Below are 13,303 nucleotides of genomic sequence, written 5' to 3'. Positions count from 1 at the left end.
TAATACCCTCCTCAAAGTCTGCCAGCTGTTATTAATATTTTCATTTGTTTATAGCATGGATGGAACAGACTCTAACAGTGTGGATGAGACAGACAAACTCCTATGTGGTCTGCTGTGGCACTTTCCACAGGGAAGTATTTCAGTGTTATTGGTGGCTGCTGATCACTCAGTTTTTGCTAAGTTCATTTTCAGTGAGTAGCTCTGTCCAAACAAACCTGAGAAATAAACTTGACAAGCACACTTGGGAGTTGGGGGAAAGAGAGAGAGACATTGAAAAGGAACCTGCAACTTCTACAAAGATAAAAGCTATGTCAATCCTTCTGCAGGATCAAGTATTTGGTGATTTGAATAAGAATGGTCCCCAGAGGCTCTCTCATTTGAATGCTTAGTCATCTGAGAGTGGAACTGTTAAAAAGGATTAGAAGGATTACAAGGTGTGACCTTGTTGGAGGAAGTGCATCATTGGGAGTAGGCTTTGAAGTTTCAGAAGCCCTTGACAGGCTCTCCTCCCTCTCCCTCCTCTCCTCTCCCTCTCCCTCTCTTTTCCCTCTACCTTTCTCTTTACTTGTAGATCAAGTGTAGATCTCAACTTCTTCTCCAGCCCCATGCCGGCCTTCCACCATATTCTCTGTCATGATGATAATAGGCTAAGCCTTTAAAACTGTAAACAAGTTGCAATTCAATGCTTTCTTTTATAAGAGCTGCATTCTTCATAATGGTTTCTCTTCACAGTTATAGAACAGTGACTCAGTAAAAGTCCAACCATCCATTCTAACAAGATGGCTTGTGATTTGATGAGTCCACCTTTTCATTATGTAGTACTCACACACTAAAAAGAGCAATCAAAAGCTAGCTAATTGAATTATCCATGAGTCCATTTAAAAGAGAAATATTGCTCAATAAAATTATATAGCCTTTCTCCAGCCCACCTCTTCATTCTTTTATCTTTCCCCTAAGGCATATGTACCTGACATCCATAAGAAAAAGTCACAGCTGAACAAGAAACTGAACCCACATCACAGTGACACTGGGGTCTCCACATCCATGGGACTCCAGAGCAATACTATTCATAAGTAAATAAGCTTGCTTTTACTCTCAGTGCAGAGATTCCTGGTGATACAACCACATACTAGTTTCTGATCCAGAATAGTCCTTTGTCCTATATGTTTCTTTGTCTGAAATTACACCATCTTAGCTTTATTTCTACAAGAACAAATGTCATAGTCTTAAACAGTATTTATGAAAACTAAAATAAAATGGTATACCCTGGAGACACAAATTGAAGTTCCACTAGTCACTGTGCACTCAGTATAAAAATTATAGTGGTGAAGCTGGAGTAAGTGAGGCTGTTGTAATGTGCTATGCCATAGTAGAATAGTCACTCTCAGGAGGCAGAGAGCCACTGCCTACTTAGGGAGGCCACATATCCAAAGGAAGAAAAGGATTACAAGAGAGTATGCATATATACATACATATATATATATATATATATATATATATATATATACATACATACACATGGACACATGCACACGCACTATTGAAAGGTAGAATTCTGAGGGAGTTTAAGGATAATATTAAGACGTGACAGACAAGCATCTCTTCCTGTTGAAGTTGGCAGGCTTCTGGAAAAACCAGAAGCCAATTGTCATTTGTGTTTCCATGAGTGAGATGCTGGCTGTTGTAAGGGACTTTCTGTATGCTGGTCTTTTTCCTCCCAGCCCCAAGATCCCAGAATAATGACACTGGGACTTTTGATATATGAGTAAGTGCCTAGACAAAATACTTCGGATCATTCCTTTATTAACGCATAACTTAATCATCCTGTTATTCTATTCCAGGTTCAGCCACATAGTTAGTTACCTGGTCAAATGCGAGTGTTTCCTCTTTCTGGAGGAAATTTTCCATACCTGTGACTCTTTTCCCAGAATTCCTCTGGGAAATTCTGGAACTTTCACCTCCCTATTTCCTTCCCAAGCTAATAGACCGATAGCATTTTTATTGGCAGGTGATGCTTCCAAACAATGCACAAGAGATCTCTACAATTGGCTATAGCTGTATCCATTCAAAGAGTGTGTGTGTATGTATGTATGTGTGTGTGTGTGTGTGTGTGTGTGTGTGTGTGTGTGTTGTATGTGTCTGCTATGTGTCTGTGTGTCTTGGTGATGGGAACCAAAGCAAAGTCTTGCTATGTGATGCTTGGTGAGTGTTCTACCATTAAGTAGTATGTCCTAGTTTGCTGTCTCTTGCTTTGAGAAGTACCATGACCCAGATGACATTATCTTCTGTCAGATTAACAAAACCTACCCAACACACCATATAATCATAGAGACAGGAAAGAGTGACTTGCACCTAGGAAGTTTAGCTTAAGTAACTTTCTATGTATAAGCAATTACACTCTTTCTCGTGGCACGAATTCAGAATGCCTAAGAGTCTATAAATCAAACTAGTACACTTCTCAAAAGTCCTTATTCTACTGAGTCTTTAATTCATTTAGTAAGGCTTGGCCCTTGGCTAAATTGCAGACTAGATTAAAATTGTCCATGAGACTTTTAGTCTGAATTTGGTTTTTTTATATCCAATATCATGCACAAAAGTATTCCGTCATCCAAACACTACTGTATGCTCAAGTCCCCTGTGAATAACTATATAATATTTACACAGACCCTGTACACATACTCCTATATACTTTAATATGTCATCTCTTGATTGCATATAACATTAAGTGTCATGTAGATAGTACCCAAATAGTATAGTGTATTGCTTAGAGTATAATAAAAAACATGCAACTCTTTTGTTTTTTCCCCTCAAAAAAAGTCTAATCCTTAATTGAATTCATGGTGAGGAAGTTGTAAATAAGGACCCAACTAGGATGAGTGTTCTACACTAGTGCAGATGTCAGGGCTCTTTAGTGGCACTACTCCCACTTTCCCTCCTGGTTCTCAAAAAGTCATCTGTTCTTGATTCTACATTATTAGAGCTGTGTTCCCTATCTACCTTTCTTGAATAAAGCCTGCCTGCCTAAGTTCAAATCCCACATCTGACACTTAATAATTCTGATTTTGAAGATGATATTTGTCCTTTTTGCCTCAATGATAGAGTGCTGAAGTTAAGAAAAAGGGCATTAACTGTGTGTGTGTGTGTGTGTGTGTGTGTGTGTGTGTGTGAGAGAGAGAGAGAGAGAGAGAGAGAGAGAGAGAGAGAGAGAGAGAGAGACCACTTTGTAAACTGTGAAGTCTTCAGAAGAGTACAAACAAGGGCTCATGTACGCATGATAAATGCTGTTTAATGCCTTCATGTCCCGGTATGGTATTTTCAATGACTTTTGCAAAAGTCCAGCTGGGGCTTCCTGGACCACATGTTGCAGTTTATTCTGGAGCACAAATCAAGTCACTATGTCCAAGATCAGATAACTACAAATACCTAGAATCTAATTCTATCTAGGAAGAACTCTTATATGGTGACCCTTGGGAATTTCTAAGCCAACTCCTCAGGACCTTCATTCTGTATTAGGGACTTAAGGAAATTTGTATTCTCTCCTAGTTCTCAGATTCTCAGAGATTAAGCAGCAGCTGCTCATGAGGATATCATAATGTCTTCCTGGACAGCTATTTTTACCTTCCTTGTTTCAAACTAATATGTCCTCCTGTATTTCCTAAGAAAGTCAAGGTAAGTTTTATGTTAGGATCTACACATGGCATCAAGACATTTGAAATTAGAGAAATCAAGAAAAGTGAACTATCAAATTCCAAATCAAGATTGTGCAAAGGAAAGCAGCCTAAATTTGTTTGAAACTCAGAGAATATTTTTTTCCATTTCCTTTGGTCTGATTTTAGTTTTGGTTTGGTTTGTTTAGGAATATTGAGCTTTTATGTGTGTGACTGTGTGACAAAGTACTGGGAAAATCAGGATGGACTAGGCACTTCCATTGAAAACCGAAGTAGTCTTAGAAAAGGCTATTTTTAAAAAAATGAGTTTGCACGTGTATGTGCGTGTGTATGTACGCATGTATGTATGTATGTATATATCCACATGTAAAGTTCAAAAGACTACTTATAAGAGTGTCTCTCCTTCCACAATGTGTATCTCTGGTATAGATAGTTTTGAACTTGGATTTATCTAGCTTGGCAGCAAATGCCTTTACCTGCTAAGCCATCTCACTAGCCCCAGTAAAGTCATCTTTAGAATTGACCCTTGAAAGGATTTCAGTGCATGGGATACTTGCCTTGAAAGCCTGGGGACTAGAGATCAAATCTCCAGGAAGGGCTTAAAGTTGAGGCAGGCATAGTAATATCAGCACTTAGAAGGCAGGGGCAGGGAATTCCCAGAGCAAGCTGGCTAGCTAGACTAACCAGGATAGATGATTCATCTCCAGGAGGTTCAGGGAGAGACTATGTCTCAACAAATAATGTAGAAAATAAGCCAGGTAGATACAAAGATGTTAACTTTGAGCCTCCATACACATGCACTTCCAGGCACATGTAAAAATACATGCAAACACATCACCTACACACAGCAGAGGATGGGGGGGGGTAGAATTAACCTTAGAAACTTAAACTAACCAACTCAAACACAACTGCCCTTACTAGTTGGACATAAGTGTATGCTATGCTCAGAATTGCCAGGACTCTTACCCGAGTTAACCTGGAAAGAAGCATAGCTGTCCGTTTGGCTTCTGAGAAATACAACGCAATGGTAATTGAAATGATTATGGAATCCCAAAGTGGTGCCAAGTATCTCCATGAGAAGAAAGAAGGAAATGACAGAATAAAGTGCTATAAGTACTAGCCCAGAGCAAGGAAGAAAGCCATCAGGTGTGAAGGGCAACATAAAAGAGACTCTTGTCTGCAAGTGAAAGGAAGATCAGATTGGAAACTGGTGGGAAGGAAGGGTGAGGAAATCTAATGAGATGGGGGAAAACAAAACAAAACTTAGCTCTTCTTCCTGCTTAAGAACTGAGAAAATGATTTGATCCAAGAGTCAGCCTTGAAAGAGGACCATATTACTGTCCTGGAGGTCTGTCCCATGGTCTAACAACCAAGGTCAAGTTTTAGCATGGCTTGATGAAGACAGTACTATCTTTGCTCTAGAAAGCATAAATTATTCAATGGTGGCATTTCACAACCTGGTAAACAGATTCTTGTGGAACCAACACACATGGCTGCTAATGGGTCTTCAGATGTGCACCTTTGGGTAAGGGAAGGGAGCAAACCATGGGGAGGCAAAGTTTAGTGTCGTGTAGGCTCTGACTATGCAGAAAACAGTAGAAACTGGGCTTTCCTGCCTTTGGCCCTTCAACCCATGAGTAGCTTTCAAATGGCATTTTAAAGTTGGGAAATAAATATTTCCATTCTCCCCACTAGGTAGGCAATCTCTGCTGATGAGCTTTCTGCATTTCCCACACCTTGTCCATAGAGGTCTCACCCTTGTCAGCGAGCCAGCCTCCTCCCATTCCACCCTAGCTGATCCCTGAAATTGTGTTTGTTAGATGTTTTGTTTTCCATCCAATGTAAATTCTTGAACAAAAAAAAAAAAAAAACAAAAACAAAAACAAAACTTTGCCTGAGGGCATGCTTGCAGGAGAGACCAAACTAAGACATGGAGATGAAAATCTCGAAGCTAATATTTGAGATTGTCCTTTATCATCACCAAATGTGAAAGAGAAAAAGAACACACCAAAGAATTTGAGGATATTAATACTTGAGGCAACCTGAAAATTTTAGGACAGAGTCTGGACTTTAGTAGCTACATTAAATATTTGTTGAATGAATGAATAAAAAGAATGCCAACCACTTCTACAACTCACCAGGGTAGCAAACTTTGCCTGAAGAATGATGAATGACAAATAGTTGAGGTTTCACTGGGAGCAAATTGTCTGTTGTAACTATCTCTGTTGTTGTGTAACAGCAGCTGTGGACAATATGTAATGAATATAGATGCATTTCAATAAAACTTTATTTGTAAGCACATACCAGGCCACAAGGCCTGGCTTATTAATCCCTGGCATAATCAAATTGATTTCACTGCCAAATAAGTTAGAGGGAATCCAGAAAAGTTCAGGTGTCTCTGAAGGCTATTTTGATACATTTTAAAATACAGACTTATTTTATAGTGAATTTACTATTTGAGGTGCTCCTGTTTTCCTGGAAGATTCACTGATCACTTACATAACTCTACATCACACAAATTATGAAGAAATAAAATGTTATACAATAAATACCAAAGTCAGATGCCACGGCCAGCTTGAGAGGAGAGCAATCTCATTAACCCTCTTAAAATGTTCTTCCGGCTTCCATGATTCCGGTTATAAGCAGCTAACTGTGGTCTGAAAATAATAAAAATCCTAAATACCAGATGAGTTTCAAATAACTTTGTTAAAGTACTTTATTACTTTTATTGATATCTTAAACCTGATTGAAAAACTATTTTTAAAGGATATATATACACAGAAGTAACCACAGCTTACATTTAACATAAATACTATGCATACATGTACATTCATAGACACATACATATATGTCCACAAACTTATATGATATGTACAGTGTATTCATAGACACATACATATATGTCTACAAACTTATATGATGATATGTACAGTTGCAGGCATCCATTGGGGGCCTGGAACCTATTCCCTTGGTAAAGCGGAAGATCACACACACGACATATACCTTAAAAATGGATAACAAAGTTTAAGGAAGGTGAGAAGGTCTAAAAGATGGATGTGATGTTTTCATTCCTATTAGAAAAGGAAATAGTAGATTTTACTTGATTTCCTCGTGAATAGTCACATTTCTCAGGCATAAAGTCCAAGGTACTGAATAAAATCCGTTAAAATTTAAATAGCCCCGAGATTCCAAGCTGGAGCGAGCTGTGCTGTCGCCGTTCGCCAAGTGGTACCAGGCCCAGACGTCCCTCCGCTCAGTGTGGGACAAAGAGGAGGACCATGGACACTTTTTGGAGGCGCCAGACTTGCTGACCACCAAATCCCTCTAGGCTCCCAACAGAGACAGCTCCCAGGATCCACGGAGAGCTGCGGGACCCTGAAGGAGAGTCCAAACACATGGCCAAAAAAAATGCCAAGAAGGAAGCGACAGGCAGGAACTGGCAAAGAGATGCCGAAGAGGAGGGAACATTCTCACAGGCCAGTGAGGACGTCCTGAGGAATAGAACCATAAAGAGAGCCAAGCGGAGACACACCCGCCCCCAGCCCGAGGGTAAAGGGGCTTCCAAGGGGATTAAAAGTTTGGCTGTGCCTTCCGGAAGAGGAGAATTTGGTGGTAGCCCTGGAGAGAAGCCTCTGGAAGTATTGACAACCAGAAGGAACACAGCCAGGGCTGCAGCAGAGCCCAAGGCAGCCTTGGGTTCTGTTACTGCAAATGAGCCCCCCTCTTTGGAGCATGAGCAGATCTCAGACGCCCAGACGAATGTCCACAGTCAGCAGCCTGTCTCCCCGGGCCTTGCTTTCAGTCAAGCTTGCGCTGGGAGTGTCTACCACAGGCAGTTGACCGGCCTGAACTGCTCAGTCCGGGACTGGATAGTGAAGCACGTGAACGCGAATCCGTTCTGTGACCTGACGCCGGTCTTTAAGCAGTATGAGAAATACTTGGCTGCCATCGAGAAGCAGCTCCACAGCAGCTGCGGCTGTCTTTCTGAAAGTGAGCCCAACAGGGGCTTGGTTGCGACACAGCCTCCTTCCCTAGCTGTTACCACTGAACTACAGCCAGAGTTGGCCACAAAAGCCGACCCAGTGCAAGGAGCAACAGGTACCTCCAGTAACTTTGGCAAAAACACTGAAGCCCCAGTTTGGGGTTCCTTAAGCCCTGGTCCCATGCATGGAGTTTCATCATCCACCGGAAGCTCCAGCTTAAGTGGGAAAGGTACAGCACAGAAAAAGCCAGCGTCTGCAAAAACTCTGGAGAGTCCGGCTCTAGGCAGCAGTGATGAATGCAAAGGTAAAAGGGACGAGCCACCCAAAGTGCTCCTTGGTGAAGAGAAGGAGGAGAGTATTTTCTACTGCAAGAAGTGTAAACTGTTTTACAAGAAAGACAACGAATTTAAAGAAAAGGGTGTTGGCACGCTGTATTTAAAATCCACAGCCAATCAGAAGACGCGGCTCTTAGTGCAGGATACTAAGTTAGGCAACATACTCCTGAACATTCTGATCCCACCCGATATGCCGTGTACCCGGATGGGGAGAAACAATGTCCTTATCGACTGTGTTCCAAATCCACCACTAGATAAGAAGATCTCCACCATCAAGGTCGCCATGCTAATTCGGGTAAAAACAAGTAAGGAGGCTGATGAATTGCACAAAATTTTACTGCAGAAAATGGATGCCTGAACACAGAAAATCCACCTGGGAACCTGCCACGTTCCTGCTTTTTTGCTCTGCCCCCAAATGTAATTTTTCATCCTTTTACTTAAGGTACCCTAAGAGCTTCCAATAACAAAAATTTTGGGAGCACAATTAAGACCAACAAAAACTTGAGTGTTCAGTTGAGTGTGGAGAAAGGGTCCTCCCTTTTTAAGAGCCACCTAACATGCAAAATACATTTGAATAAAAAGGTTTTGAAATTTCTTTTAACATTTATTTTTGAGTAAATTATCAAAGATTTCTTTTAAAAAAAGGTAATTTCCCCATCTATATGGAAAGTGACATTTTAAACAATGTATAGTAAGATTCTCCTTGGCTTGGAGAATCTAGATGATTTCCTACTATGAGGTCCCACCTCTTCCACACAACATCCTATCTGCAGTACCTGTCCCTACTAGTGCTCAAAATCTCAAAGGCCATGGGCTAGATCAGGGATAGCTACTGTAGGATATTGGATAACATACAACAGACCCTCTAGATGCATAGTGCTCAACCTTCCTAACCCTGTGATCCTTTAATACAGTTCCTCATGTTATGGTGCCTTCCAACCACAAAATTATTTTCATTGCTACTTCATAACTGTAATGTTTCCACAGTTAGGAATTGTAGTGTAAATATCTGTGGTTTCTGACATGCTTAGGTGACCCCTTGAAAGGGTCATTTGACCCCCAAAGGGGATGCAACACACAGGTTGAGAACTACTTCCCTAGGGTCACTCTGATTCCACTGGTATACAAGTACTCTGCCCCTTCACCAGTCTGTACCACCAAGGAGAAAATAAAGTATGGATGGTGCTGGTGGCAGGAACATCTATTACATCAAGGCAAACAGTTTCTGTTCCTGACACCAAAGTACATCCTGCCAATGGAGAGTTTCATTCTCCACAAGTCCAACTTTCACTCAAACCAACTGTCAAATATCTCTCACAAATCTTTGAGGGTCATTTATTATATCTGTGTGAGTCATGACTACTCTTTCCAAAATTAGCCTTTAACACTAGAGCAAGATCCAAAAGGGAAGAGTTAAAGGGTTCACAATTGCCTCAGGCACACAGTGGGGAATGAGGGATCAGTAACTGACCAAACACATTAGTAACTGACCAAACAGATTGAGGGGTAAGATAGATGGAGTTAAGCTAACAAGCTATGAATCCAGGAGACAAAGCTGGCTGACTATCAAGCATGCCCTGTGAGAGCGAGGAACTGGGCAAGACCTCCCAATCAAAGCTCCATGTCTTGGGGGAGCGTGAATCTCCTCAGAGGATGTCCCTTCTTTGATCATCAGAAAGCTCCCACATGGGCTGCAGGAGGGTAGAAATGCTTCCTAAGGATATAGAAGTCTCACCGTAGCCATGGAGACCTGCTGATGCTCAGGCAAAAGCTGGGGTCATTAAGGAAAGACTTGGCAGAAGTTGCCAATTTAGAGCCATTTTATTTTTTGCCGATTCCATACATTTATATGGATTTTTGTCACTTTTAGATCTCCTTATCCTCTTATCCCCCTCCATCTCCTGCTGAAACCCTCTTACTTTGATGCTGTGTGTGTGGTGGGGGACAGTGAGTGTATGTCACTGAGTTTGATTATGGTTGCTTGGATGAACATGAGTTGGGGAGCTGATTTACTAGGCTGTGGGTAACTCATCAATGCCTCTCCCACTGAAAAAGATGACAACTTCTTCAAGCCTCCATCAGCCCCCACAGGAGGAGGGGCTTCATTATCCCCTCCCGGAGGATGATGATGAAATGGTAACGGACCCAATCTGGTGTAGTTATGATACAGGTGAACACAGCTACCGTGCATTCACGAACACATTGGCTATGTCATGTCCAAAAACAGTGCTCCATACTATTTATCCTCATTTTCTGGTTCACATCTTTTCTGCCCCCTCTTCTGATGGTTGATGAGATTTGGAGTAAGCAATAAAGACATCCTAGCTAGGGATGATCACCCCATGGTCACTTGATCACCACACACTGACCATTTTTGCGCCTCAGCCCTCGGCAAAATGAATTTTCTCTGACCGATGCTGAGAGCAGTTCCAGAGAGGACAGAGAGAAAGAAGAGCCTGCAGACATGGGGAAGGACCAGGCACTGCAATCCTCTAGGCATAGCCATTGCAACTATCAACTTGGGGGAGCTGAAGTTATCAGCATTGAGCCCATACAAGACTGGACCTTTTAGACAATTAGTCATGGATGGGAGAGGAGTTCATGGGGCCCCACCCTCCCTGCTGAACTATTGACTATAGGTAGCTTATGATAAAGTAGAATCACTGTCTTGAGTTGTGTAACTACTGGAGAGACCACCAAGATCCAATGGATACTTGTAAAACAACTATCACACCTGTTACTCTGATTAAACTCAGTATATTACAAAAGAAAACCAGCAGACATAGAGATATGGGAAGAAACTTAGAGGGAGGATTAAGGATTGACATAAGTGTGAGTGAGATATATAAGAGTAGGGATGACAGTAAGTCAAATGTCTTACATACTTGTATTAAACTGCCAAAGAGCAAATTTAGAAAGCAGTTCGACACTGTCCATTTAGTGCAACATTAGTAGTATGTTCTCCTTTGGGGCCTGTGACCCCCCTAGCCACCAGCTATACCTTTTCTTTTTTTTTTTTTAATTGAAAATTCTCTAGCAGATTTTTCTGTCAAGTTGAAAGATCTCCATACTTAGAAATAAGAGAAGGAGGTCATGGTGAGATTTTGATGGGAAAGCGCTATTAGTAATTGCTCCAGTGTGGTGAAATTTAGAAGAGAAAGCATTTGAATGGGGGTATTCCACTTCAAAGCCATGCTGTCATAATATTGAGAGTTAAATAGTTAGGAATAAAAGTCTTGAAGACTTTCCCCTGCCAGACACCTCTGTAATTTGTGGAGAAAAGGCTTCTTTAAATCACAACAAAGACCACGGTGTTGGAGGCTCTCCTCCGTCAGCTCCAATTGTCCCAGACTGATGGAAAGATGCGGAATGCAAGGGACATCATTTGTAGTGTCAAAACAATTCTTCAATGTTTAAATCTGATTTAGAGAAAATAAATTACACATTTTTCACCAACTAGGCATCAGATGGGGTTTTGTTCAATGACAATGCCATTCAAAAGAGAAAGAAAAAAGAAAAATTTACCTACACGTACTCATCTTGACATATTTCCATCCATCCCTTCAAAGCCTGTGAGCCAGAAAATTATGATAATTTATACGTGATATTATGATATACACTGTGTCAAATATTAGAGGTTAAGAGTACAGAAGTAACATATCTAATTTACGGGGTTAAGCCTGGCACTAATGACAGTTTAAACCATGTAAATTCTACCCTAAAAGCAAGCATCATTGGCTTGAATGCCTGGCCTGCCTGTAGTTCCCTCTTCCATGATTAGAGTAACTGGGAGCCTCTAGAATTGTGAAATGGTCCTTTGACTTGAACCCTACTGTTCTGAATGGTTTATTCAAATATTTTAGTAAATGTTTGCCAGATCTGAATTTTAAGAGTGATCTAGAAAATTATCCTGTAGTTTTTCCTTCTAGAATAATTCCAACGAATTTTAATAAAGATGAGAGAGAAAGGAGTAGAAATCTAAACAGGTGTGATACAAACATTTATTCAATTCTAAATGTGTCAGATATTATTTCAAGGCTATATAGATTAACCTGTCAACCCTCCAAATTATCCTATGCAGTAGGTGTATGCATTGTGCTTGTTTTATAGGTGAGAGGAAAGATGGTGAAATAGTGAACATTTTGCATAAAACCTCCACAACAGAAAACCTTTAGGCTAAGGTTCACAACCAGGCAGGGCTATACAGAGCACATTTCACACTCCTCTGTACTGTCTATGGAGAAGTTAAAACTCTTTTTGTAAATGTTACACAGGTATAGGGGAAGGTTTGTTGGCTCTTGAACAAAATGATGGGAAATCTTTGATAGACCATGAATTTTCACTTGACAAGGGTCAGATCCACTTAAAGACACACTATCTATAGCTGTTGTTATGCTATAAGGTCACACTGAAAGAAGCCTCAGATTAGAGAGCCCATAAATAAACAATTATTCTATTCCACATTTTTAGTGTGTGTGGTGTATGCATTTATGTGCACATAAATGTGTTAGGCTACTCATCTATGCATATGCATGTAGAGGCCAGGGTCTGATCAGTTGTCTTTTTTTTTTATCACTATCATAGTATTTGAAACACTCTCTGAACTTCAGTTTGAACTGAATTTGAGACTCATCAAACCTAGAGCTTATTCTTTCAGCTGTTATAACTGGCCACCAACCCTGGGAATCCACATATCTCCTCCCCTCCCTGTGTTTCCCATCTATTATGTGTATGATAAGATCCAAAGTCAATGTTTATGCTGGAAGTCAGAATGTAAACCACTGAAGAATCGATCTAGCTCCCAAATAATTATGAACTTTCACAGAAGTCTAGAAACTGAAAAGCTATTCCCTTCAGTGGATACGAAGAAAGGCAGGGCTTGAATTCAGGTCAGTTGCTTAACAAGGTTCTCACCCAGAGGACTCTGCTAATGATGGCACAGATGGGCACTAGCAGAGAGCTAGAGCTCTCTGTAGGCCATTCCGGGAAGTATTTGATGACATGAACACTGGAGTTCTCTAATACTCAATGAGGTACCTTTGCGTGGCATGACAAGGTGAAAGGACCTAGTCCGACACAGTCTCCATTTCTTACTACAGAGGCCTTTTCTCTCACTGTCCTGGGAATACTTTAGCCAAGTGTAGGGTAACTTTACCCAAATGTAGAGTATGCAAGCACCATACTCTATTTGCTCCCTGGGAAGAGTCAGTACAGAGTGCCTCAGTCTGACTCTTGACAGAGACAAACCCAAAATATCAGGCCTAGACTCAGTTTCTAGTTTCTATGACAAGCTAGCTTGAGAATGCATCCTTCATTG

At 41.0% G+C, this 13,303-nt stretch overlaps 2 protein-coding genes across 2 annotated transcripts in view; one reads left to right on the top strand and one right to left on the bottom strand.

The window, feature by feature from the left end:
* Tafa1 (TAFA chemokine like family member 1) overlaps positions 1-13,303 on the bottom strand; it is a 529,280-nt gene that overhangs the window by 468,045 nt on the left and 47,932 nt on the right. The window lies entirely within an intron of this gene.
* LOC127677567 (nuclear pore complex protein Nup50-like) lies at positions 7,064-8,344 on the top strand. The gene has a single exon (XM_052172625.1). The coding sequence runs from the start codon at positions 7,064-7,066 to the stop codon at positions 8,342-8,344; it is 1,281 nt and encodes a 426-aa protein (XP_052028585.1).

This window comes from Apodemus sylvaticus, chromosome 2, assembly GCF_947179515.1.
Source record: "Apodemus sylvaticus chromosome 2, mApoSyl1.1, whole genome shotgun sequence".
Lineage (NCBI taxonomy): Eukaryota > Metazoa > Chordata > Mammalia > Rodentia > Muridae > Apodemus > Apodemus sylvaticus.
This window is presented reverse-complemented; position numbering and strand designations above follow the sequence as displayed.